Here is a 25,717-nt window from a genome sequence, read left to right as displayed (position 1 = left end):
GGCTCGTACTTTTGTAATGAGCCATAAATGAACAAAATACCAAACAACATCTGCCTCTTAATGTCTCTTTACTTCTTTTGTTCTATCGCAGCCCTGCCTTCGATCTATTTTATTTCCTTTCCAGTTTTGAAAAAGGGTTCACCCGAAACGTCGACTCTAATTTCTCTCCACGGATGTTGCCTGGCCTGCTGAGTTTTTCCAGCATTTTCTGCTGTTATTTCGGATTTCCAGCATCTGCAGTATTTTGCTATCGAACATCTGCCTATTGTTCTGAACAAAGGATTTATAAGTGGAAAATGTGTTGTTTTTTATTGCAGCAAATGAAAACTCCAGAGAGCCGGTTTTCAGGCCACAATGTGACACCTCAGTACAGGATGCATTCTTACTACTCTGCTGCCTCATACCTGGGCCAGGGCCTAAGCACAGCTGCTTGTGTTCCTCAGCTGTTTACTCTGGAAGATGGTTCCTCTTTCTCTGATGTAAAATCCAATGGTAGGTTGAAGTTTTTTTCCAGTTCAACTTTTAAAGTATCAGTGTGTTACATAAGGCATGTTTTACTGAATCTGCTCAGCATACATTCCATTCAAAGTCTAGTTATGTGCAGTGCACATAAAGTCTTTTTTTGGAGTGGATGAATTACGTGTTCATCAAGGTGAATAGAACTGGGCAATAGAACATTTTTCCTTTCTTAATTGAATGTCAGCATCAAGCGCTCCCGACATCATATATAGCAGAGGTCAGATTAAGGGTAAATTTCCCTCTACTCTCCCCAAAGAATGTACATTGACTACAGCCTCAAAAGTGTACTCCCCACTGCACCAGTGTGACTTTTTTCCATTTCCCACATCTCCTTGTACAATTTTTTAACCTGTCTTCCTTTGTAGCTTTAGACATTTTTGCATGTTCTTTTCCTTTGTACTGTGAAAAATTAAAGCACAAAGTATCAAAACATTGCAATTATGATGCCTGATGATTGTTCCAGAAGTAGTTTATTATTCAGTTAGTTTACATCACAACACATGACATTAGAACACAGTTAGCCAAGGAAGAACATCCACGACAAAATAAAAATAGAAATGATAAAATACTTACCAGCTTACCCTTCTCATATCTGAAACTAAGCTTCAAAGACAAAGTGAATGCTGCAAATCTTTCATATAAAAAGAGAATTCTGTAAATGCAGAATAGGTCAGTCAGCATCTGAAAGTGAAGTGTGATTCACCAGAATTTTTGTCAGAACTGAATGTTCAACATCTTGTTTTAATACAAATATTCTTTTGCAGCTAGTTCTAAAATGTTTAACAGACAGTGGAGTAAATTTTCTGATTGGTACTCTTTTAGTGCAAACATCTAGAGTGCTTGCTATTTTAAGGCAGGCATTAACTTGTTAAAATAAGTAATTCATGTCTTTGCTAAAATAGTGAAGAGAGAAGTTTCAGACAAACGTGTTTGTACACAGTTTCATTTTAGGGCCATTATTAAAAATAGGTGCTAGGAATTTTTAAAACATTCTTCCCTCTCCCGTTGTTCCTTGTTCTGTCCTTCATTCCCCTCACTCCAGAATTTGCACCTATACTATTGTCAATTCATTAGTGTGCACTTGCTCTGCACATCAGCAACAGTGCCCTTTTTAAATATCTCAAGTTAAAGGTTTTGGAGCTGAATTCTACTGAGCCGTGGCAGTCCTTGTATGAGGGACACAAGTGCTCCAACTAGGATTCCTTTGTCATCGATTCCTTGAGATAATTTGGGATTCCCTCGGTAGGCAACTTGCAGGCTGTGGTTGCCTCGTTTGGTATCTGTTCCCTGCCGCTAGAGGAATACTTATTTACTTCAGAAATGAGGGAGAAAACAAGATTGGCTACCAATATACATAGAGTGAGTGCACACGACTGAAAGTCAGCGTAGTGAGCGAGAGGTGTTGTAAGGAGACTGAGAAACTGAGGGAAGGTAATAAGTATTTTATCTTCGTTTACTCAGTGGCAGTGTTCAAAGATTAGTTTTTAATCCTTGCCGGACAGATTTTAAAGTGTGGGATTCTGTTGCAAATCTCCATGATGCAGGAAACTTTCGATTAACCGGACACTAAATAACCGGAAATGTCGGTTAACCGGCAAAATTCAGGAGTCGGTTCAGATAACTTTTTTTACTTTTAGTTACTTTTTTTAAACTCATTTCTGGCTGTGCAAGCGTCTAACTGAAGCTGTTGCTAAGCTACAGAGACGCTTGCAAGCTGTGCTGATTGTTTTGAAGCTAAGCAACAGGGTTTGTTGCTTTAGATGCAGCGCTGAGCTCCGTATCTTTTAACTATAGCGCTCGATTCTCCGGCATTGTTGATAGACCGGCACCAGCTCGGTCCCGTCCGTGCCGGATACCCGAAAGTTTCCTGTATGTGGATGTCCTCTCCGCACCGGCCATTCTTACAGTCTCTCTGAGTGAGTGCCACATGAACTAAATTATGGCAAAATATTGGGCTTGAGTCTGCCCAAAACTTGTTAGAATTTTTATAGCCAGCAAAGAGGAGACTTTTCATTCCACCTTGAGAAAAACCACAGTTTTAGTAGACCTCCTACTCCAACAATGCCATTCTGCAAACGTGCGGCAATTATTTTGCTCAACATCAATTCGGTGCAGTAAATCTGTGCTCAGAGATGTTAATGGAGTAGCACCTTGAAGAATATGTTTATAGTTCCAGTGCATTTAAGCGCAGTGCTGCCAGAGTTCCAGGAATTAGTCCACAAATTATCCAGCAAACAAAAACCTTGATCCAATTTAGTTCCTAGCAGATGGAACAATTCTCCAGTCATTAAAGAATTTGCCACGGCTTGTTACGATTCTGAGTTTTAAATCTTGCATTTGAAAATGTGCGTACACAAGCTTGCTTTGCCTGTGTGTCAGTTGCTTTTAACTGTGTGCTCCTCGAGTGTAGAATTTATTTTTGCGGCCATGCATTATATACTTAGCCTGCAGATGCTATGCTCTACACTTTTAGCGGAGGAATCAACACTGTTCAACCTAATGATACAACTTAGACTCCTTCCAAATGACTAAGTGGATAAAGGCAGAGTGTAGCGCTAAATCATGCAGACCAGAAGTTCCAAGGCTTAATCCCCAGTCTGTGCTCAGTTTGCTAATCTCAGCTGCAGCAACAGTTAGGTGTGACAATTTTCCCCTGCTTGGCTGAGTTCTTGGGCCAGGGATGGGAAAAATTAGCCTGGTTTCCACTCCTCATTGCTATCCAGTAACTTCTGCTGGAAGGTGCATATATATCTGTGTATATATATGAGGAGTGGGACTGGATTGGATTTATGATGTTATTCACAGTCAAATAGTCTGAAAGTATTGTCTCGGCTCATGCTGGAGGAATAGACCCTTGGGCAATGCCAGAGAGATGCTGGTGTCGTTGGAACTATACCCCAAAAAGAGCCTGTGCTTTCAGGAAGGAAGGAATAAATTCATTGTTAAGTGGGGGGAAAAGGTACTTTTTCTTCAAGGTATTCCCTTTTGCCGTAAAAGAAATTCCGTCAATTTTTAAAGAAACATGCTGTTGCCGCCACAAGTACCCTTAAGTACGGTTTTCCCCGTGCTAAACTACTTCATCGGAAACAGTATGGTCACCAGCAGCCTTCTGGTGTGTCTCTGGCATCCAGCGTTGCTAAGGGCCTGGGGCGGGGATGTAAATTTTAAATGGCCGGTTTTGGCAATACAATAATTGGTAGAGTGATTGACTGAATTAACAAAACTGGCATTCAACATTTTGGGACACTTCAGGAAAAAAACGTTTCAGTGCTGGGCGGTGACCATGTCATGGCGCTGCAGCAATTTGTCTCCCCACTCAAGCCAGGGCAGCTGCGCGAAAAGGTGCCGGCACCTGCCCAAGATACTTAAATGCTCCTGACCCCCAGGAAATGGGTCAAAGTCAGCGCACAGGCAAGGGGCAGGTGGGAAGTTCAGCCCCCAGGATGGCTCCCACTGAATTTCAGTCCTCTAGATGTTACATCAATTACATCATTCGATGCCAACCGTCATCAGGAGAAAACATGTCACGGACTAGATCAGCGAGCACTTGGTACAGATATCAGAGGAATGCAAAACAGCTAAAAAAAAAAAAAAAAATCTCAAAATCTAATTGCGGAGAAGACGATTTGTGTGACAGAAGGGAGGACTTTAATACTGCTGTTTAGATTCCCTTTAACAATGTTTCTAGTTTGATTTCATTCATTTAATTGAAGACGCACGCATGTAAAAAGAGCTTTACTGTTAGAACTGAGAGTCTCCTGTCTTGCACTGGGAGGTGGGAACACAATAACTTTGCACACTATTGTTTCACTGGCTTTGAATCAGCCCAGGCTGATGGGATGAAGATCTCTTCTCTCTGCTGGCTGTAAGGATCCCATGTGAAATGAATCTGGGCAGTCTCAACTCATTTCCAAGTGGGCATGGACCCACAGCTCAAAATTGCTTCTAATTTGACACTAATTGGCAATCTTACTCGGAGAGACTAGTGTATGGGAAATGGAAATATTGCACTGGTGCAGTAGGGAGTGCTCTCCTGCGGTTAGGATTAAGGCGCTTTATTGGAGCAAAGTAAAGGGAGCTTTACTGTGCAGCTGGTTGTTGCTGTGCCTGACCTGGGAGTCCTTTATGCTGACATTGAGTAACTGAAAAGGGAAAGTTTTCCATTCCCCAGCACTAACATTTCTCGAAGAGGACTAAAATTCATCAGAAAAAATAAATAATCTGCAGTGATTAAAACAGTTGTTCACATCAATGCACCAAGAGCAGAATCCTCTCTGATGACACTATTGACAACATCCAGAAGCACTGACCTACCTCCCTTCAGGAATGCTGCTCAGTGCAAGCTGCGGAGTGTCTCTGGAGACAGGAACCTCTGAGTCCCTGCAGGTAAAGCTTCTTGATAGTGATCAGCAAAGTGATCTCATCACATTTTCTCTTCTAAAAGCGCTCAGTTATCACTGTTGCTAGAAATATAATGTTCCAGTACTTTAGTAAAGGAATGGAAACATTATGTTGGCAGTACTATATGAGCAGTACAAACACTGTTTAGTTTGCTTACCAGATTCGCCAAAGGAATACGAGTGTGAGGACTTCTCAGCCTGAAACGGTTTCATCACCAGAGGTAATGTCAGGGACTACATAACAAATAAAAGCTTCTTGTATCTGTTTTGTGCAGTCAATGTTTTTGTTCATCATTTCATTTGTGGCTTTTTTTATGAACCTAGCCTATAGGCTTTATCTAAAACATGTGCAAAATACCAGATGAATTTCTTGGGAAGGTAACTGTATGCACAACTTCTGCATGTAGTTTGGGAAGATGGGAAAACCAGATCAATGGCGACGGTTACCTAACTTCATCTAAAACTTTCAACACCTTCCAGATCTAGAAGAGAAGAGAAGGTTGTGGTTACTTGTCTCCAAACTGGTACAGTAGCAACGTGCCGAGAGCAACTGCAGCGGAAGGCACTTAGCAAGTTTATGCCGGCTTCTTTTCTGTAACTCACCCTTTCCTTCTCATTCAGCCAAGTAGTGGTATGAAAACTAACCAGTAACTAATCTGTGCAGCATTCAGGTACCAGTCAAATTCTTAACTCTGTTTATTACACTGAAAGAAGAGCCTAGCTGTAAGAAAGTGCTTTAGAACTAAACAGTAAATGGATTGGACCCAAATTGGTTGAATTAATTTGATCCTCATTATAACATGGGTGACAATTATTTTTACATTTCAATAAGGTGTGTGCTAGAGTAAATGTTGCACCATATAGCACAAATTGGAAGATTAAAGGGCTGGAAACTAAAGCTCAATCGCTCTATTGCAGTAGTTAATGTTGCAGCTGAGTGCCTTTATAAATGAGATTGAGAGGTAGTTTACAGGCACCTACTTGATTCTGGCCTTGAGTCTGTTTACTAACTACAGGTTTTCCCCAACTCTGATACTTGTACAAGCAGCTAATAATCTGTGTGAGTAGAACAGTTGTTTGTGCTGTTATGGGAATAAGTGATATATATGTATATGTATGAATGACTGTAATGAATGTCTATATTCACCCGAACAAAAATGCATTTGGTGCAATATCTGCAGAAATTTTGCAGGTAAGTAGGACAGCTATTTTGGGTTAAGTTATTTCAGGAAATTAGAATACTGTTTTTGCAATTGCATTTACTTTGAAACATAGCCAGTGTTTTTTCATTCATTGCTATTGTACTTTGTGTCAGACCAGAATGAAAAAGGCACTGCCAGCAGATTTCCAACTTCCCCTCTCTTTCATCCAGTGCCAGTAAATGGGAACTACCTTTTGTTTAAAGAAGGACAAACCGGTTATACCAGAAGTCTAAAAGTATCTTAGTAGAAATGCTGTTGCTTATATGAAGACATCGGCCATTATCTACTCAAGATGGCCTGGGCCGCTTTTGGAATTCACTTCTGTTTTCCCATGAGACTATAGGAAAAGGAAAGCTACCCATCCAGGTCACCATACTGTGCAGGTCTATGTTCAAGATCTGCTCAGATCAGACAATTCTGATCTCTTGTTGCCCTGATGCTTAGACAGTGTCAGTATCTCAAGATGTAAATCTAGTAAATCTTACGTGGTAGTGAAAGGAACTTTGTTTATACTGTTGTAACATCTGGGATTGAACTTCCATAATGATGGCAGAATTGACCAGGAGAAAATGACCTTTTAAACTTAAAAAAATTAAACATTTAAAAAAATACTCCTAGGTTAAAATAAAAAAACCTTGGTGAAACCAGTCAGCAACTTAAAAAATCTTATCCTGCAAACTTTATATTCTGGTTAGAATTGATAAGTAGTATTGCAGTGAGCCACAGATGCTGGCGTCATCACATACGGGGAGAAAAAAGAGTCGAGATAGGAAGAGAGAAGTTCCGTGGAGCAAGAACAGGCTGAAACGATGGGTCTACCAGGGCAGTCCTGTTTGTGGATCTTGGGAAGGAGGTAGAAGCGGGGTTGGGGGACTATGAGGTTGGCGGTCATGGAGGGAAGATCTCCAGAGGAGATGAGGTCAGTGACAGTCTTGGAAACAATGGCTTGATGTTTGCTAGTGGGGTCATGGTCCAGGCGGAGGTAGGAGGAGGTGGCGGAGAGTTGGCGTTCAGCTTCCGCACGGTAGAGGTCAGTTTGCCAAACAACAACAGCACCACCCTTAGCAGCAGGTTTAATGATAATGTTAGGGTTCTGTCTACTGTCTCCAACTACAGTAGTGGATAATACTACACAATAGAAATAGTTCTGATCTATAGTAAAAACCAAGTGACCACAGCTGCTGATAAGAATAAGACCAGATATTAAGGGGAAAATGCTTTTGTATTTTTTTAAAATATTTTCTTCGGGCCAACTTTCTTTTAAAGGAAATACAATCCTCCATCCCTATAATTACATAATATCTAGGGGGGAGACTTTTGTGCAATGCGCAACCTCGAGCCAGGTACAAAAAGTCTGCTTGTGTCGCTATTCCAAAAGCAGATCAGTGAATAGTGCCGGCGCAGAACTAAGTAAAATAGCTAGTACTTTAATTTACTAATAAATATTAATTATTTTATATGGGGGCTACTAGTTGTTTACTTTTTCTAAGTTAATAGCACACAAAGAAATGTATAGCGTCTGTTGTCTCCTTGCTTTAAATAGAGAACAAACAGTAGATACAGAAAAAATACTCAGTTCACCTAATTTATGGACAAAAGTTAATGGCCCCATCACAGTAAGTTGTGTGGATGGGAACAACAAATTGCAAAGGGACTTGGACACACTAAGTGAGTGGGCAAAAGTGGCAGATGGAGTTCACTGGGGATGAGTGAGGTCATCCACTTTGGATCTGAGAGAGACTAAATCAGAATATTTTCTTAATGGTGAGAGACCTAGGAGCTGTGGAGGAACAAAGGGATTCAGGTGTCCATGTACACAAATCACTAAAATCTAGTGCACAGGTACAAAAAGTAATCAAAAAGGCTAATGGAATGTTGGCCTTTATCTCAAGGGAGCTGTAATACAAAGGACAGTTGTACAGAGCCTTGGTCAGACCCCATGCTGCGTTCAATTTTGGGCAATACACTTCAGGAAAGATTACATAGGATATACGGCACAGAAACAGGCCATTCGGCCCAACCAGTCCATGCCGGGGTTTATGCTCCTCCCGTCTTTCCTCATCTAAATCTATCAGCATAGCCCTTTATTCCCTTCTCCCTTAGATGTTTGTCCAGCCTCCCCTTAAATGCACCTATACTTTTCGCTACAACCACTCCCTGTGGTAGCGAGTTCCACATTCTCACCACTCTTTGGGTAAAGAAGTTTCTTCTGAATTCCCTATTGGATTTCTTGGTGTCTATCTTATATTGATGGCCTCTCGTTATGCTCTTTCCCCCACAAGTGGAAACATTCTCTCTTTGTCAAAACCTTTCATAATTTTATTGACCTCTATTAGGTCACCCCTCAGCCTTTTTTCAAGAGAAAAGAGTCCCAGCCTGTTCATCCTTTCCTGATATGTATACCCTCGCATTTCTGGTATCATCCTTGTAAATCTTCTCTGCACCCTCTCTGAGTTGCCTCTATATCCTTTTTATAATATGGTGACCAGAACTGTATGCAGTACTCGAAGTGTGGTCTAACCAAGGTTCGATACAGGTTTAGCATAACTTCCCTACTTTTCAATTCTATCCCTCTAGAAATAAACCCTAGTGCTTGGTTTGCATTTTTAATGGCCTTGCAAACTGTGTCGCAACTTTTAGTGATTAGTGTATTTGTACTCCCAGATCCCTTTGTTCCTCTACCACACCTAGACTCGTACCCTCCAAGTGATAACCTATTCTTCCGACCACAATGTAATACCCCACATTTGTCTGTGTTGAACTTCATTTGCCAATTATATGCCCATTCTGCAAGTTTATTAATTTCCTCCTGTAATTTGTTGAAGTCCTCCTCAGTATTGACTATTCCCCTCAATTTGGTATCATCTGCAAATTTAGAAATTGTGTTTTTGATTCCAAAGTCTAAATCGTTAATATAAATTGTGAACAGCAGTGGTCCCAGCACTGACCTTGTGGAACACCACTACCCACCTTCTGCCACTGTGAATAGCTACCCTTTACCCCACTTTCTGCTTTCTGTCTAGAAACATAGAAACATAGAAGATAGGAGCAGGAGTAGGCCATTCGGCCCTTCGAGCCTGCTCTGCCATTCAATGAGATCATGGCTGATCATTCAAATTCAGTACCCTGTCCCTGCCTTCTCCCCATATCCCTTGATCCCTTTAGCCTTAAGAAATATATCCCAACTCTTGAATATATTTAATGAACTGGCCTCCACCGCCCTCTGTGGCAGAGAGTTCCACAGGTTCACCACTCTCTGGGTGAAGAAATTCCTCCTCATTCCAGTCCTAAATGTCCTACCCCTTATCCTTGGACTATGACCCCTGGTTCTGGACTCCCCGACCATTGGGAACATCCTTCCAGCATCTAGTCTCTCCAGGCCTGACAGAATTTTATAGGTTTCGATGAGATCCCCTCTCAATCTTCTAAACTCCAGTGAGTATAAGCCCAATCGACACAATCGCTCCTCGTACGTCATTCCTGCCATCCCAGGTATCAGCCTGGTGAATCTTCGCTGCACTCCTTCCATGGCAAGAACGTCCTTCCTCAGATAAGGCGACCAAAACTGCACACAATACTCAAGGTGCGGTCTCACCAAGGCCCTGTACAACTGCAGCAAGACATCCTTGTTTCTGTACTCGAACCCTCTCGCTATGAAGGCCAACATACCATTTGCCTTCTTAACTGCCTGCTGCACCTGCATGCTTACCTTCAGCGACTGGTGCACAAGAACACCCAGGTCTCTTTGCACTTCCCCTTCTCCCAATCCATTGCCATTCAAATAATAATCTGCCTTCCTGTTTTTGCCACCAAAGTGGATAACCTCACATTTATCCACATTATAGTGCATTTGCCATGTTTCTGCCCAATCACCTAACCTGTCCAAATCGTACTGGAGTTTCATGACATCCTTCTCGCAGCATACCCTCCCACCCAGCTTTGTGTCGTCTGCAAATTTGGAGATATTACATCCAATTCCCTCGTCCAGATCATTAATATATATTGTGAACAGCTGGGGTCCTAGGACCGATCCTTGCGGTACCCCACTAGTCACTGCCTGCCACTCGGAAAACGACCCGTTTATTCCAACTCTTTGCTTTCTGTCCGCCAACCAGTTCTCTATCCAAGTCAATACCTTGCCCCCAATCCCACGTGCCTTAATTTTGCACGCTAATCTCTTATGCAGGACCTTATAGAAAGCCTTCTGAAAGTCCAAATACACCACATCCACTGGTTCTCCCTTATCTATTTTACCAGTTACATCCTCAAAAAATTCCAGTAGATTAGTCAAGCATGATTTGCCTTTTGTAAATCCATGTTGACTTTGTCCGATCCTGTCACTGCTTTCCAAGTGCTCTGCTATTACATCTTTTATAATGGACTCTAGCATTTTCGCCACTACTGATGTCAGGCTTACCGGTCTATAATTCCCCGCTTTTTCTCTGCCACCTTTTTTGAATAGTGGGGTAACATTAGCTACCCTCCAATCCATGGGTACTGTTCCAGAGTCTATCGAGTTCTGGAAGATGACCAGCAATGCATCTACTATTTCTAGGGCCACTTCCTTAAGTACCCTGGGATGTAGATTATCAGGCCCTGGGGATTTATCGGCCTTCAGTCCCATCAATTTTCCTAACACCATTTCCCTACAAATACTGATTTCTTTCAGTTCCACCCTTTCATCAGACCCTATGTTCCCTGGTATTTCTGGGAGGTTATTTGTGTCCTCCTTTGTGAAGACAGAACCAAAATATGTATTTAGTTGGTCCGCCATTTCTTTGTTCCCCATTATAAATTCCCCTGATTCTGACTGCAAGGGACCTACGCTTGACTTCACCAATCTTTTTCTCTTCACATATCTATAAAAGCTTTTACAGTCAGTTTTTATGTTCCCTGCAAGCTTACTCTCATATTCTATTTTCCCTTTCTTAATTAATCCCTTTGTCCTCCTTTGTTGAATCCTGAACTGCTCCCAATCCTCAGGATTATTGCTTTTTCTGGCCAATTTGTATGTCCTCTCCTTGGATCTTATGCTATCCCTAATTTCCCTTGTTACCCACGGTTGAGTCACCTTTTTTGTTTTATTTTTATGCCAAACTGGGATGAACAACTTCTGTAGTTCATCCATTCGGTCTTTGAATGTTTGCCATTGCCTATCCACTGTCAACCCTTTGAGTGCCATTCCCCAATCAATCCTACCCAACTCGCTCTCAGACCATCGTAGTTTCCTTTATTTAAATTGAGGACCCTTGTCTCTGAGTCAACTACTTCATTCTCCATCTTAAATGAAGAATTCGATCATATTATGATCGCTCCGACCCAAGGGGCCTCGTACAACAAGATTGCTAATTAATCCTTTCTCGTTACATAATACCCAGTCTAAGATGGCCTGATCTCTGGTTGGTTCCTCGACATATTGGTCCAGGAAACCATCCCGTAAACACTCCAGGAATTCCTCCTCCAGAGTATTGTTACCAATTTGGTTAACCCAATCTATATGTAGATTAAAGTCACCCATGATGACTGCTGTGCCCTTGTTGCATGCTTCTTTAATTTCCCTTTTAATGCCATCCCCAACCTCCGCCTTACTGTTTGGAGGTCTATATACCACTCCCACTAACGTTTTTTTCCCCTTAGTATTTCTCAATTCTACCCATACAGATTCCACATCATCAGAGCTAATATCCTTCATTACAATTGTGTTAATCCCTTCTTTGACCAGTAATGCTACCCCACCTCCCTTTCCTTTTTGCCTATCTTTCCTGAATATCGAATACCCCTGGATGTTGAGTTCCCAGTCTTGGCCATCCTTGAGCCACGTTTCCGTAATCCGAACCAAATCATATTCGTTTACCTCTATTTGCACAGCCAATTCATCCACCTTATTACAAATGCTCCTCGCATTAAGACACAAAGGCCTAGAAATTCAGTGGGCCTTGCGCCCACTTAGCGCCTAAAGAGGTCTTTTGCGCCGGCGGGGTGGTAGCGCGGAAATTGAGTGCAGCGGTATTGGCGGCGGTAGCCGTTAGCGCTGCGCCGGGACCGATGACGTCATCGGTGTGCGCGGTGGCCCGAAACCGCGCCGATCCCCATATTTATTTGCGGCCGCCTCCTCCGAAGCGGGCGCAAACAGCGACCAGAAAACGGGGCCGTCCTGCTGCCATAGTGGGGCGCTTTAAAGCGGAAGGTGCGGCCGGCCGCTTTTTCGGCGGCCGCCTGCCCGCACCTCCTTCCCCGGCCTCCTCTACTCCCCCCCCCCCCACCGTGGCATTGCCGGCTGGTTTCCGTGGAGCCCGGCACTTCTCCGTTGTGCCGGGCTCTTTTGCCGGCACTCGCGATCGGGGCTCCGGCCGTTGCAGGCACCTCCCCCTTAAGAGAAGGAGGAGGCCTGCAGTACCGCAGCCTGCCGCACCGCATCGGGTGGCGCTGCGGCAACTAGCGCGCCGATATTCAGTTGCAGCGCCCCAAACGGAGGCGGGCACACCCTGGTATAGCACCCACTTCCGAATTGGGGCGCAGAAGACGAATATACGGCGTGCGCTAATGCCTCCCCGCCCAGCGCTAACTTTTGGGCGCGAGCGAGCTGCCCGCGCCCAAGTGAATTTCTAGGCCAAAGCCTTCAGGCTTGTTTTTTTTAACGCTCTTAGATCTATTAGAGTTATTATTTACTGTGGCCATGTTTGATTTAAACTGTTGATTTCTCTGACTGCCACTTTTGTTTTTTTCCTTCCTATCTTTTGCTTTTATCCTTGTTTCCCTTTCCTCTGTCTCCCTGCTCAGGTTCCCAACCCCCTTCCATTTTAGTTTAAACCCTCCCGCACAGCACTAGCAAACAAACCCCCTAGGACATCGGTTCCAGCCCTGCCCAGGTGCAGACCGTCCGGTTTGAACTGGTCCCACCTCCCCCAGAACCGGTTCCAATGTCCCAGGAACTTGAATCCCTCCCCTTGGCACCATTCCTCTAGCCACAACTAGCAATCCATTCTGCTACTTGTCCCCTGACTCCACATTCTCTGACCTTATTCATTAGTCTATTATGGGGTACCTTATCGAAGGCCTTTTGAAAATCTAGATAAATTACAGCTACTGCATTACCATTGTCTACTCTCTCTGTTACCTCTTCAAAAAATTCAATAAGGTTGGTCAAGCAAGATTTTCCCTTTTGAAATCTATGCTGACTGTTCATTATTATACTTTTCGTTTGTAGATGTTCTTCTATTCTCTCCTTCAGTAGGGATTCCTATATATTTTTTTTGGTCTTATTTTGTTCTTGGATTCACCAGAATGATACCAGGGCTTAAAGGGTTAAATTATGAAGCCAGATTACGTAAACCTGCCTTGTATTCCCTTGAATTTAGAAGGTTAAGGGGTGATATAAACAAGGTAATTAAAATGGATTTGATAGGGTATATACAGATAAGCCAATTAAAACAACAGCTTCTTACCTTTTACGTAGTAAAACATGCCAAGGCACTTCACAGGAGCATTATAAAACAAAATTTGACACTAAGCCACATAAGGAGATATTAGGACAGATGGCCAAAAGTTTGGTCAAAGAGGTAGGTTTTAAGGAGCGTCTTAAATAAGGAGATATAGGTGGGGAGGCGGTGAGGTTTAGGGCAGGAATTCCAGAGCTTACGCCCTAGGCAGCTGAAAGCATGGCCGCCAATGGTGGAGTGATTTAAAATCGGGGATGCTCAAGAGGACAGAATTAGAGAAGCGCAGAGATCTCAAAGCGTTGTAGGCAATGTTCCTGTTAATTTTTTTTTGGGTGCACGGTCCATTCAAAACATTGTGCAGACACGATTTTTCTCATTGAAAAGCCGTGAGCCGGCTGCGTGATCGGCCCGGGGATCATTGGTTATAGGGCTGGAGGAGGTTACAGAGATAGGGAGGGGTGAGGCTATGGCGGGATTTGAAGACTGGGATGAGAATTTTTAAACTGAGGCGTTGCCGGACCAGGAGCCAATGTAGGTCAGCGAGCAATAGCTGTGTTGGACAGGACTTGGTATGAGTTAGGATATCGACAGCAGAGTTTTGGATGAGCTCAAGTTTATGTAAGGTAGAAAATGGGATGCCGGCCAGTAGAGTATTGGAACAGTCTAGTCTAGAGGTAACCAAGGCATGGATGAGGGTTTCAGCAGCAGATGAGCTGAGGCGGGGCGGAGTTGGGCGATATTACGGAGGTGGAAGTAGGCAGTCTTGGTGATGGAGTGGATATGTGGTCAGAAGCTCATCTTGGGGTCACATACAACACCAAGGTTGCGAATGGTCTGGTTCAGCCTCAGCCTCAGACAGTTGCCAGGAAGAGAGATTGAATCGGTGGCTAGGGAACAGAGTTTGTGGCGGGGACCGAAGACAGTTGGCTTCGGTCTTTCCAGTTTTATTTCCTCTGGTGGGGCAATCTAAAACAAGGGGGCACAAACTTAACATTAGAGCTAGAACATTTTGGAGTGAAATAAGGAAGCACTTTTTCACACAAAGGGTAGTGGAAATCTAGAACTCTCTCCCCTGAAAGGCTGTGGATGCTGGGTCAATTGGGGCTTTCAAGACTGAGATTGATAGATTTTTGTTGGTAAGTGTATCAAAGGATATGGATCAAAAGCAGGGAAATGGAGTTGAGGTACAGATCAACCATGATCTAATTTAATGGCCGAATAAGGTCGGGAGGCTGTTCCTATGTTACTATCTGTACAATGCCAAATTAATTATGCAGTTTTCTTCATTCGTGGACTAAATGGGGAACATAAGAATGCATAGGACCAGAAAAGACCATTGTGGTCCCTCTGACTCTGTGAATCCCATTTTGTACCCTCTATTTTCAGCAGGGACAAGATAAATCCTATGTGCCATAGGCATATTACCCCATCCCTGTTAGGACCCAGTTTGAATAAATGGTGAAATTTGAGCTGCTTTTATATTTTGATTGTGCTTCTGTGAAACACTTTGGGACGTTTTTCTATATTAATGGCACTGTATAAATGCAAGTTATTTTTGTTCTATATAGTATGATATGCATGATACAGTTCTGCGTGGCAGATTACATAGCCCAGTGGCAGACTTACAAAACAGGCTCGACGTGTTCACCACCAGGCTGTACAGAAAAGAGTGAAGTCTTCATTTATCAGAGTTGTAGGGCTTGAAGTGAAAACATCAGTATATTTAATGTCAACTATCGGACACCTTGATGTATTGAACTATCTACATATTAGAGCTTTGATGGGAAGAATTGTGATATTATTGAATTCACATTACTGAAAAATAACCAGAGGGTATACATTTTGTAATAAAAACTCATTACATTATGATTAACAAAATAAATTGGTTTAATAGGTTTAAACTGTGTATACAATGCCGTGCAATAACAGCATACAGTAAACTGGCTTATTAAACATAATTTAACACATTAAAACAATTTAAACATCCACAAAATACATAGGGGGCAAAATTCCCCTTGTTTGCTCCTCCGATGGGAGCTGCTAACGGGGCGCAAATGGCTTTGCACCCCCCCCCCCCCCCAGGCAATAACCGCGCCTCCCGCAATATTCAGCGGGAGGTTAGCGGTGGCGCTACCGGTTTTCGTCCCGATCTTCTGCGCCCGGAGACCATGACACCATCTCCAGCCGCATCGCCCCGTTAGCACTTCCGACGCAAAATTCCTATTTTTCGCCTGCCTGTGCGCCTCTGTTTTTAAGCGACAGGTTCAGCAGGCGTTTTCCAGACGGGAGGCCTGTGGAGGAGCGCTATTTAAAGGCGTCCAATTCCGGTGGTTGTTTGTGTTGGCCAGGACGTCAAACTTTTTGCTGCTCGGAAACAAAGAGCCCTTTTGATTATTGGAAGCGTTTTTGAAATTTCAGAGTTTGCTGCTGAATATGGAATCTTCATTTGCATTAGGATGTGATTTGTTGGTTATTAGGCAGTTCTTCTCGGAGCAATGAAAAGGGTCTGCAGTATGTGTCTGTTCTCCTCGAAGCAAGCAAAGCTTCAAATGAGCATCTGGTGAATGATCGGGCCTCCCCTTTAAGAGCTGCAAAGAAGCAGCGCGAGTGATCAAATCTGTTTGGAACTCACCTGAAATTCGGCAGCTGTCTGGTGTTAGCTGCCACTGAGGACATTTGCGCTTGATTTAGCGCCCCTCTCCCTTCCTGGGGCGAAGTCAGGGAATTTAGGTGAGGTTCAGAATCATTGGTGCTGGGCACTAACTTTTCAAACTTTTTGCAGTTAGTGCCCCAAATGGCTCTCTAGGGGAATTTTGTCCCCATTGTATTTACAACACAGAAACAGGCCATTCAGCCCAGCAGGTCCATGCCGGTGTTTATGCTCCACATGAGCCTCCTCCTACCCTACTTCATCTAACCCCATCAATATAATCCTATTCCTTTCTCCCTTATTTAGCTTCCCCTTAAATCTTCTTCTTAGGCAGTCCCTTGGAACCGAGGATGACTTGCTTCCACATTAAAAATGAGCTTGCATGTGGCTGATGAGTCCATTGTGGGACCTACAGTCTCTGTCACAGGTGGGGCAGACGGTGGTTGAAGTGCCGGGTGGGTGGGGTGCTTGGGTTGGCGTGCGCTCCTTGCGCTGCCTGCGCTTGGCTTCCGCTTGCTTCCGGCGAAGAGACTCGAGGAAATCGGCACCTTCCCGGATGCTTCTCCACTTTGTGCGGTCTTGGGCCAGGGATTTCCAGGTGTCGGTGGGGATGTTACACTTTTTCAAGGAGGCTTTGAGGGTGTCCTTGAAGCGTTTCCTCTGCCCACCTGGGGCTCTCTTGCCGTGCTGTAGCTCCGAGTAGAGCGCTTGTTTTGGGAGTCTCTTATCGGGCATGCGGACAATGTGACCCGTCCATCGGAGCTGATTGAGTGTGGTCAGAGCTTCGATGTTAGCCTGAGCAAGAACACTGACGTTGGTGCGCCTATCCTGCCAATGGATTTGCAGGATCTTGTGGAGGCAGCGTTGGTGGTACCTCTCCAGTGCTTTGAGGTGCCTGCTGTACATGGTCCATGTCTCTGAGGCATACAGCAGGGCAGGTATCACTGCTGCCCTGTAGACCATGAGCTTAGTGCCGGGTTTGAGGTCCTGGTCTTCAAACACTCTCTTCCTCAACTCTCTTCCCCTTAAATGCATCTATGCTAGTCGCCTCAACTACTCCTTGTGGTAGTGAGTTCCACATTCTAACCACTCTCTGGGTAAAGAGGTTTCTCCTTAATTCCCTGTTGGATTTATTAGTGACTATTTGTATTTATGACCCATAGTTCTGGTCTCCCTCGCAAGTGGAAACATGTTCTATACGTCTACCCTATCAAACCCTTTCATAATCTTAAAGACCTCTACCCGGTCACCCTTCAGTCTTCTCTAGAGAAACGTGCCCAGGCCTGTTCAATCTTTCCTGATAAGTATATCCTCTCTGGTATCATTCTAGTAAAAAAAAATTGCACCACCTTCAGTGCCTCCCTATCCTTTTTATAATATGGAGACCGGAACTGCTGACAGTACTCCAAGTGTGGGCTAACCAAGGTTCTATACAAATTTAATATAACTGCCCTCCTTTTCAATTCTATTTCTCTAGAAATGAACCCCAGAGCTTTGTTTGCTTTTTTTTATGGCCTTATTAACCTGTGTCGGTACTTTGTGATTTTTGTATCTGTACCCTCAGATCCCTCTGCTCCTCTATCCCATTTAGACACTTATTTTCCAAGGAGTATGTGGCCTCCTTATTCTTCCTACCAAAATGCATCACCTCACACTCATTTATATTAAAGTTAATTTGCTAATTACATGCACATTCTGCAAATTCATTAATGTCTTCCTGTAATTTGTCGCAGTCCTCCTCTGTATTAACTACACCCCCTAATTTGTTGGCTGCAAATTTTGAAATTGTACTTCCAATTCCCAAGTCCAAATCGTTTATATAAATGGCGAACAACAGTGGTCCCAGCACCGATCCTTGTGGAACACCACTTCCCGTCTTTTGCTAGTCTGTATAACTATCTTTAACCTCTACTCTCTCTTTTTTGTTTTGTAGCCAGCTTGCTATCCATTCTGCTACTTGTCCCCTGACTCCGTGTTTTCTGACTTTAGTCATTAGTCTACTCTGCGGTACCTTATCGAAGCCCTTTTGGAAATCCAAATATAGTACGTCTACTGCATTACCCTTATCTATCCTTTCTGTTACTTCTTCAAAGAATTCAATAAGGTTGGTCAAGCATGACCATCCCTTTTGAAATCTGTACTCTTTGAGTATAGATTCTATTATCTTTCCTACCACTGACCTTAAGCTAATTGGTCTATTGTTCCCTGGACTTGTTCTAACTTCCCTTTTTAAATATAGGAATCACATTAGCTGTCCCCCAGTCCTCTGGCAGTATTCCCTTTTCTAATGATTTTTTAATATATATATGTAATAGTGTCTCTGCTATCTCTTCCCTAACTTCTTTTAATGTGTGCTGATGCAATCAATCTGGACCAGGGGTTTTATCCTCCCTAAGTTTGATTAATTTATCAATTATCTCCCCCCTTTCTATCTTAATTGTCTTTATATTTTTTTTGATCTCTTCTTCTAATGTCATGCCCACCATGTTAGTCTCCCAGTAAATAATGAGACAAAGTAATTATTTAATATTTCTGCCATTTCGCTGTTATTACCCATGAGTTTATCATGTGTATCCCTTCGTGGCCCTGTCCCTATCCTGAATTTTCTTTTGTTATTTATATGTCTGTAGAATAATATTTCTTTTTATATTCCTTGATAATTTAATTTTGTACTTTTTGCCTTCCGAATTTTTTTTAAAAACTTTTTTTCCTTGTTGGCTGTGTAATTAGTGTATGCCTGTTTCTTTAGTTTTGTACAATACTGTACAGTGCACTGCAGTAACAAGCTAAATAGGTTTAAAAACAGTACAGTATTTAAGAGTTTCCACTTCGGTAGTAGTCAAATCAAGATTATATTCAGAAAAAAAATCACTTATCTTTGCTTGCCTTCCGATAGACATTCTTGCTCCATTATTTTCTGCCAGTCTGTAATGAACTGGGACACTTTTGCACATTATCGTCATCATTTAACACTAAAGAAAATCATGGACAGTTTGTTTACTATTGCCATTGACTCAGTTGAACAGATGACTAGTTCATGCATATTGTGGTCATTGTTCTCTTCCTCCTCATTTTTAACTCTTTCTACAGTGACAGCCGAAAGGATTTCCTCATCTGAGCTCAGTGCAAGTTTTGACAATGCTCTACCTATGTTTATGTATATGTGAAACTCGGTGTGGTCTGCATTCAGATCTTGCATCCTCATTTATATCCTTATCTGCCAGCTCATTTACATCGCCACCAGCAGCTGTAACAGCTTCTGGTGGTCTGTTCAATCACCTCATTCCATGCACAGTGACTAATCTATGTGATCTGCAGGGGATGGATGTTGTATATTGCTTCCCCACATGTAATTGCATCGATCAACAAGTGACATTGGTAGACAACCTTGGAATTTCATATTGTTTTAATCCATACAACGTGGCTCATTTTATTTAGAAGCAGGTAGACAATCTTTATTGCTCTCGGGTGGGAAATTAGGGTAACCTATCCCTTCCACCTTGCAATGTCCCTGTTGAATTCCCAGACCTATGTTACAAAATGTTCTGATGTCATGAAACCCTTGTTCTTGCTTTTGGTAGCATGTCAACATTCTTGTAACGTTACAACTTTACCAATTTGTCAGTGTATATTAAAGGTGTTTTTCTTGCCATTCATCCTGGCAAGAACATAAGGTGGTGTTTGTTGTTTTACTTCTCCTGTTTGAATACAATTGACTTAGTTGACAAGAATTAGTAAAATGGGTCAAACAGATCAGCATTGAAAATGTCTTCTGGATGGCAACCATCTAACAATGCAGTACCAATCTTCGTTCATTTTGGCATGTATCATGTTGGAGTAAACCTCACCACTGATTGTTAGAAACGATGGGCCAGATGAAGCTGGAGCAGGGTATCTTGTGACCTGTGCCATTAGTTAGACTTTTTCCTGCACTCTTCAGCTCAAACTTTATTTGCGTTGTAACTTGATGGAAGTGTGAGCTGATACCGGCGCGGCGAGGGCAACGGGGCATCTAGGACCTTTGTGAAGGCCGGGGCTAACCATGTATCTCCTTAACCAATGAGATTTAAGGATTGAGAAAGAAACGGGAACGACAGAGAAGGAAGGTGAATTAGAGTCAAATCTGGTACTGTAAAGTCTGTGGGTTGTGCAGTTAATTACGACACAGACTTCAGGAGTTTACTATTCGAAGGTCAGGGCGAATCTGCCCTATAAATCATGCCACAGCACTTATATACCGGTGTGGTCACCGTCGGTATTACCATATACAGAAGCCAAACAAGTAGTGCCACACCTAAAATAGTTCTCTTAAAGGTGAACGATTACATACAATAGTCTCTTAAAGGTAGACGGTTACATACACTACAATCCTCCCTTTTTAGCTTACAACATACTATTTCTCATTAACATACATATATTCAACTTCAGGTAAACAATTTACAGATATAGTCTCTGTGGGAAACAGTTCACAGGTTCAGTCTCTGTGGGAACAGTGTATAGATTCAGTCTCTAGTCTTGACTCGGTCCGAACAACATCGCTGTGGTGTAGCCGGTTCACATTGCTAGCGTGACTCCTCCACTAGTCTTCCCCTTGACGTAACAGCTTGAACTCCCGTCCTGCTGAACCAGCAATGCTGACTTTTACAAACGGCTGTATTGCCTTGGTAATTTTCCTTACTTTCCAACTGATTTATCTCCCTTTGTAGGGCCCACGTGCATGATCTGGTAGGAGTGATAATGATTTTGATGGTTATCATCTTCAGCTTCTTCTTTTTCTTTTCTGCTTCTTGGAGACTCTCGGGGCTCCCTTATCAGCTGCCAGCTGTAGCACCACCATCTCTCTATGTTCCTTAGACTTTAAGTGCTTCATCCTGATTTCTGCACTTTGGGAGTTTTCATCACAAGCTGGGCAGACCAGATCCTCGTAATATTCAGTGTCACTCAACAGGTCATGGTAATATTCGGTGTCGTCCTGAGCTAGTCTAGTGAGAGGGCCTGCTACTTCTTCCGTACCCAACTGGACGTTAGCCGACTGTTGTTCCCTCCCAAGACATCTTTCCTGAAGAGACTTCTTCATGCGTTCATATTCATCCCGCTCTTCCTGGGTTTCCTGCAAATCCTTCACTAATGACCTCGTTTGTGATTTCAACACTTCCCCTTCCCTCGGGGATTGATTGATCAGGCTATTCAATCCTTCTACTGGAGCAGCTGTTTCAACATCCTGCTGTTCACATTGACGTGATTCAGCGTACTTTTGGCATCCCTGTAAAATCTGTGTTGCAACCTCAGCTATTTCCATAACTTTTGAGAGCTCCGAACTCCTTCCCTTTGAAGATTGAAGCTCGTGTTCAGATTGTTCCCATTGTAGAGTCTTGTCCTTCAGCATATGAAGGAGTTGGCTGACCGTTAACTCTTCCACGGGAACACTGTGGGTCAGAGTCTTCTCCATTTCATCCACCTTTTCCTCCAATGCTTTCACCTTCTTTTCCTCTTGTACTTTGGCTTCCAGCGCTCGGAGAAGTTGCGCCTTGATGCTCTCTAGCTCATGTTCAGAGGCCATTCTTACAGTCTCTGTGTTTCTTACAGTTCCCTTTTCTTCCACTGAACGGATTCCCAGTTGAATCTGTTCTTCAAGTTGTTGAATCTCGGTCATTGCCGCCCCATATTTGTCTTGGGTTTCCTTTAATATTTTTATGAGTTCTTGTACATCTTGTCTTTCAGGTTCTGCCATGTCTTTCACCTCTAATTTCTCATCTATGGATGGACCTTCTACCGATGAGTCTGTCTTGGCCTTGAGCTCATCAAGAATTTCCTGCAGCCTTTGGACTTCTTACTCATGTTCAACCTTCAGTTGCTCATATGCTTCCACTGAAACTAGCTTTTCGGAGGTTGCCGAGTTAACCCCTTCCAGAATTGTAGCCTGGGCCTGTTCATACTGTTCTTTCAACTTCTCACACTCTGCTTGTAAGGAGTCGTAGAGAAGAACTGGAATAAAATCCTGGCTTCCTGAAGATTCCTCTTCATTTGCTTCTTCCTGCAAATATTCTAACTCCTGAACAGCATAAGGGAGATGTGATCGGTAATTGGTCACGATGGCTCTATGGTCGCTCTCTGCTTGAGCTAGCTGCTTCTGTTGTCTTTCCAGATTCTCCCATTCGGTGTCATAGAACTTTTTCATTGTTTTCATCTCTTGTACGAGACGGTAACTCAATTGTTCTAATTGTTGTCGTAATTTGAAATAAGTTTGAGTCCGAGCTCGGTGTTCTTCCGTCATGGATATGTCCGTAACTTGAACAGGCTCAGAATTTTCTGTCGAACTAGGTTGTCGTTGTTCGGTGGAGTTCTGTTCTGAAACTTTGTTCTTCTCTGGAGCATAAGCCTTTGTGCATGCCTTCGTTTTTCCAACCTTCGTCGGCAAGTCCATTTCAGCCTTGTCTTTCATATTTGGGTTGGTCTTATCGTCATCCGTTTCAGAATCTGAGCTGATTGTCTGCACCGAGTCCTCACTCGTTATGGCTTTTAGATAGTGCCATTCCATGTCTATTTTCTTGATCCACTCCCGTCCTAGAAGTGGTGGTCCTCCCTCATGTAGTACGTATAAGTTCATTCTTGGGTGTTCTTTACCCCTATCTCTCACTTTGACTCTTATCTTTCCCATGGGGTATACTTTATGCCCCGTGTATGTCTGCAATACGAACTTGGTATCTCTTAAGGGTATATGTGAGAATAGCCGGTGGTAATCCCTTCGATTTATGACTGATAGAGCTGATCCAGTGTCCAACTCCATTTTCACTTGGATTCCAGCTATTTTTAGCATGACCCAGATAGTTTGTAGGTCAGCCTCCTTTCTCACATTGTGAATTCTCAGACTACCCAGCTCCTGGCCGTTTGGGTCTGAGTCTGAATTCTGTTCGTCTGAACTCTTCTCAGCCACCTTGTGTACCTTGTTGTACTTTTCCTGTGATGGCTTCCTTTGGTTGTTGGTCCTTTGGTTGTTGGTCTTCTTCCCTGACCGGCATACCTTAGCTATGTGACCCAGTTTGCCACATTTCCTACATTCCTGGTTCTTAAACCAGCATAGGTTCTGGTCGTGTGTTGTCTTCCCACAACGATAGCATTTTGATGTTGTCGAGGTAATTTGATCCACACTTAGTGCGGCTGTCTTTAGCTGCATTTCCGCAGTTCCCTTCGCTGTGGCTTCGTGCGATGCTGCAATAAGGACAGCCCTGTCAAGTGTAAGGTCGTTCTCTTCGAGTAGTCGCTTTTGCGTTCCTTCGCCAACCCGCACACGAACTTGTCTCGCAATGCCTCTGTCAGATTCCCTCCAAACTGGCAGCATTTCGCTAGTCTACGCAGTTCGACCAAGTATTCTGCGTTGCTTTCGTCTTTCCGTTGCGTTCTCGCATAGAATTTGAATCGTTTCGCCAACATCAACGGTGTAGGGTTCAAGTGGTCCTTCAGGACAGCCACAATATCATCGAAAGTCTGATCCGCCGGTTTAGCTGGTGCTAGTAGATGCTTCAAGAGCCCGTATGTCTTTGCGCCCATCGAGTTCAGCAAGGTTATAGCTTTGTCGTCATCTTCTATTTTATTGGCCTCACAATAGATCTCAATGCGTTCCACGTACGTGGCCCAGTCTTCTACCTCGGAATTAAAATCGTTGATGTTACCACGCTTAGGCATCTTCCTCTCTTTGGGAACAACACAAGTATTTCTTTAAATTATTATTTCTTTTTTTTTTCCTAAGATGGCGGTTTTCCCGCGAAAATGGCGGTTTCCCGCTCTTATCTTCTCTCCCCGCCCAATGGCGGCTTCCCGCGTTTCTTCCCTGGCGGGAGGGGTACACTTTCCCCACGGGCGACGGCCGCTGGCTTTCAGGTTCACAGCCTGCGCGTCGGCTTCAAGGCTTTCCCTTTTTTTTTATTTTATGGCAGGGCGACCGGCTCTGGGTACCCCGTTGACGGCGAACAGGTTCAGCCGCTGGGCTGGCTCTCGCACAGTTCCCCTTGCTCGGCTCTGTCTCTCTCCCGCTCGCTCGGCTCTACCGGCGCTGGGTACACCCCGTTGACGGAGGACAGTTCAGCCGCTGGACTGGCTCTCGCGCAGTCTCTCTTGGTCGGCTCTGCCTCTCCCGCTCGCTCGGACCCCAATCGCGCCTCCCAGCCCTCTCGCAGTCCGGTGCTTCTCTCCCCGGCTGCGGCTGAGTTTCTCTCTTCCCGCGCCTATGCTCCCGGTCGCAGCGCTTCGTGGCTTCGGTCACCGCCCGGCTTTTCCCGCCGGTCGCGGTCTCTCACGACGCCGTTGGACCCGACTTTTTGTCCGGCTCCTTTTCCCCCTCAACTGTGGTCGAGTGCCCAGCCCTTATCCTCCGGCTATTCTTTTCACTTTCCCTTACAGTCACCGTGGCAGAAGGGACAGTCAGTGCCTGTTGCTGATGGAAGTTTTTGTCGCTAAAGTCTTCCTCCTTTCTATTGCTGCAGCCTTGAGTTTTCTCCCAGCCGAATGACGAGGGCGGTTGCCTCTTTTCGACGCTCTTTCATTGCTTGAAAATATTGTTGCCGCAGGGTACGATCGGACTCGTCGCCACTGTAAAGTCTGTGGGTTGTGCAGTTAATTACGACACAGACTTCAGGAGTAACATACAACAGGACTTTACTATTCGAAGGTCAGGGCGAACCTGCCCTATAAATCATGCCACAGCACTTATATACCGGTGTGGTCACCGTCGGTATTACCGTATACAGAAGCCAAACAAGTAGTGCCACACCTAAAATAGTTCTCTTGAAGGTGAACGGTTACATACAATAGTCTCTTAAAGGTAGACGGTTACATACACTACAGGTACAAAAAGAGAAATGGAGTCAAAGCAAACAGTGGAGCGGTGTAAATCGGCCAGCAAGTTCTGGAGACTTGCAACTCATGGCATATCTCTTAATCCCCTGAATTTACTGGCTGATTTGTGCATTAATAACGGCATGCATCGTTAACTTGCCGTTATTTTCCCAACAAGTTTTGGCCCATTATGTCTTCCCATTTCTTAGAATTGTAAAGACAGTCAGCACCACCTCTAAAGTTGTCCTCAGCAACCCTAAGCTGTTGGGCAAACTGCCGTGTCTTTTTCAGGAGAAGGAAATCCCTGGCAGACTATTGTTTAAGTACTTTATCACTGGTACATCTAGTCGCAGAATTTGACTTCTGCATTTGCCTGTTTTAGTTTGCCATTGACTTTGCATCCTGGTGGAATTTTGCCTAATTCATCCGCCATGTTAGCAGCGCACTTGGCAGCACACCATACTTCTGAGCAACTTCGATTTTTAGCCGGGTACCGCTGCAAACCTCATCAATGGCAGCTGAAATTTTCACATGGCTTTTGCTTCACCATTTCTCTCCCGTCTCTCGGGCTGGTTGCCGTGATGCAGCAAACTATATGACGTCACGTGCATGCTACGCTGTAATTTAGCTGCAATTGATGAGGATTGCCACAGTACCCAGACAAAAAATGAACAC

The 25,717-nt window shown here is 43.8% G+C and overlaps 1 protein-coding gene across 2 annotated transcripts in view; it reads left to right on the top strand.

Moving 5' to 3' along the window:
* Positions 1-25,717, top strand: part of dmrt1 (doublesex and mab-3 related transcription factor 1) — a 207,216-nt gene that overhangs the window by 128,546 nt on the left and 52,953 nt on the right. Inside the window, exons 5-6 of one of the 2 annotated variants that reach the window (XM_085984320.1) lie at positions 318-492; positions 5,081-5,140. In XM_085984320.1, the coding sequence (XP_085840446.1) occupies positions 318-492; positions 5,081-5,121 (216 nt within the window). In that variant the 3' untranslated portion in view covers positions 5,122-5,140. The remainder of the gene's footprint in view (positions 1-317; positions 493-5,080; positions 5,141-25,717) is intronic. The other variant, XM_085984311.1, reaches the window with a different exon arrangement.

Source organism: Somniosus microcephalus, chromosome 1, assembly GCF_052327205.1.
Source record: "Somniosus microcephalus isolate GS21.2 chromosome 1, FLI_Smic_1.0, whole genome shotgun sequence".
Classification (NCBI taxonomy): Eukaryota; Metazoa; Chordata; class Chondrichthyes; order Squaliformes; family Somniosidae; genus Somniosus; species Somniosus microcephalus.
This window is presented reverse-complemented; position numbering and strand designations above follow the sequence as displayed.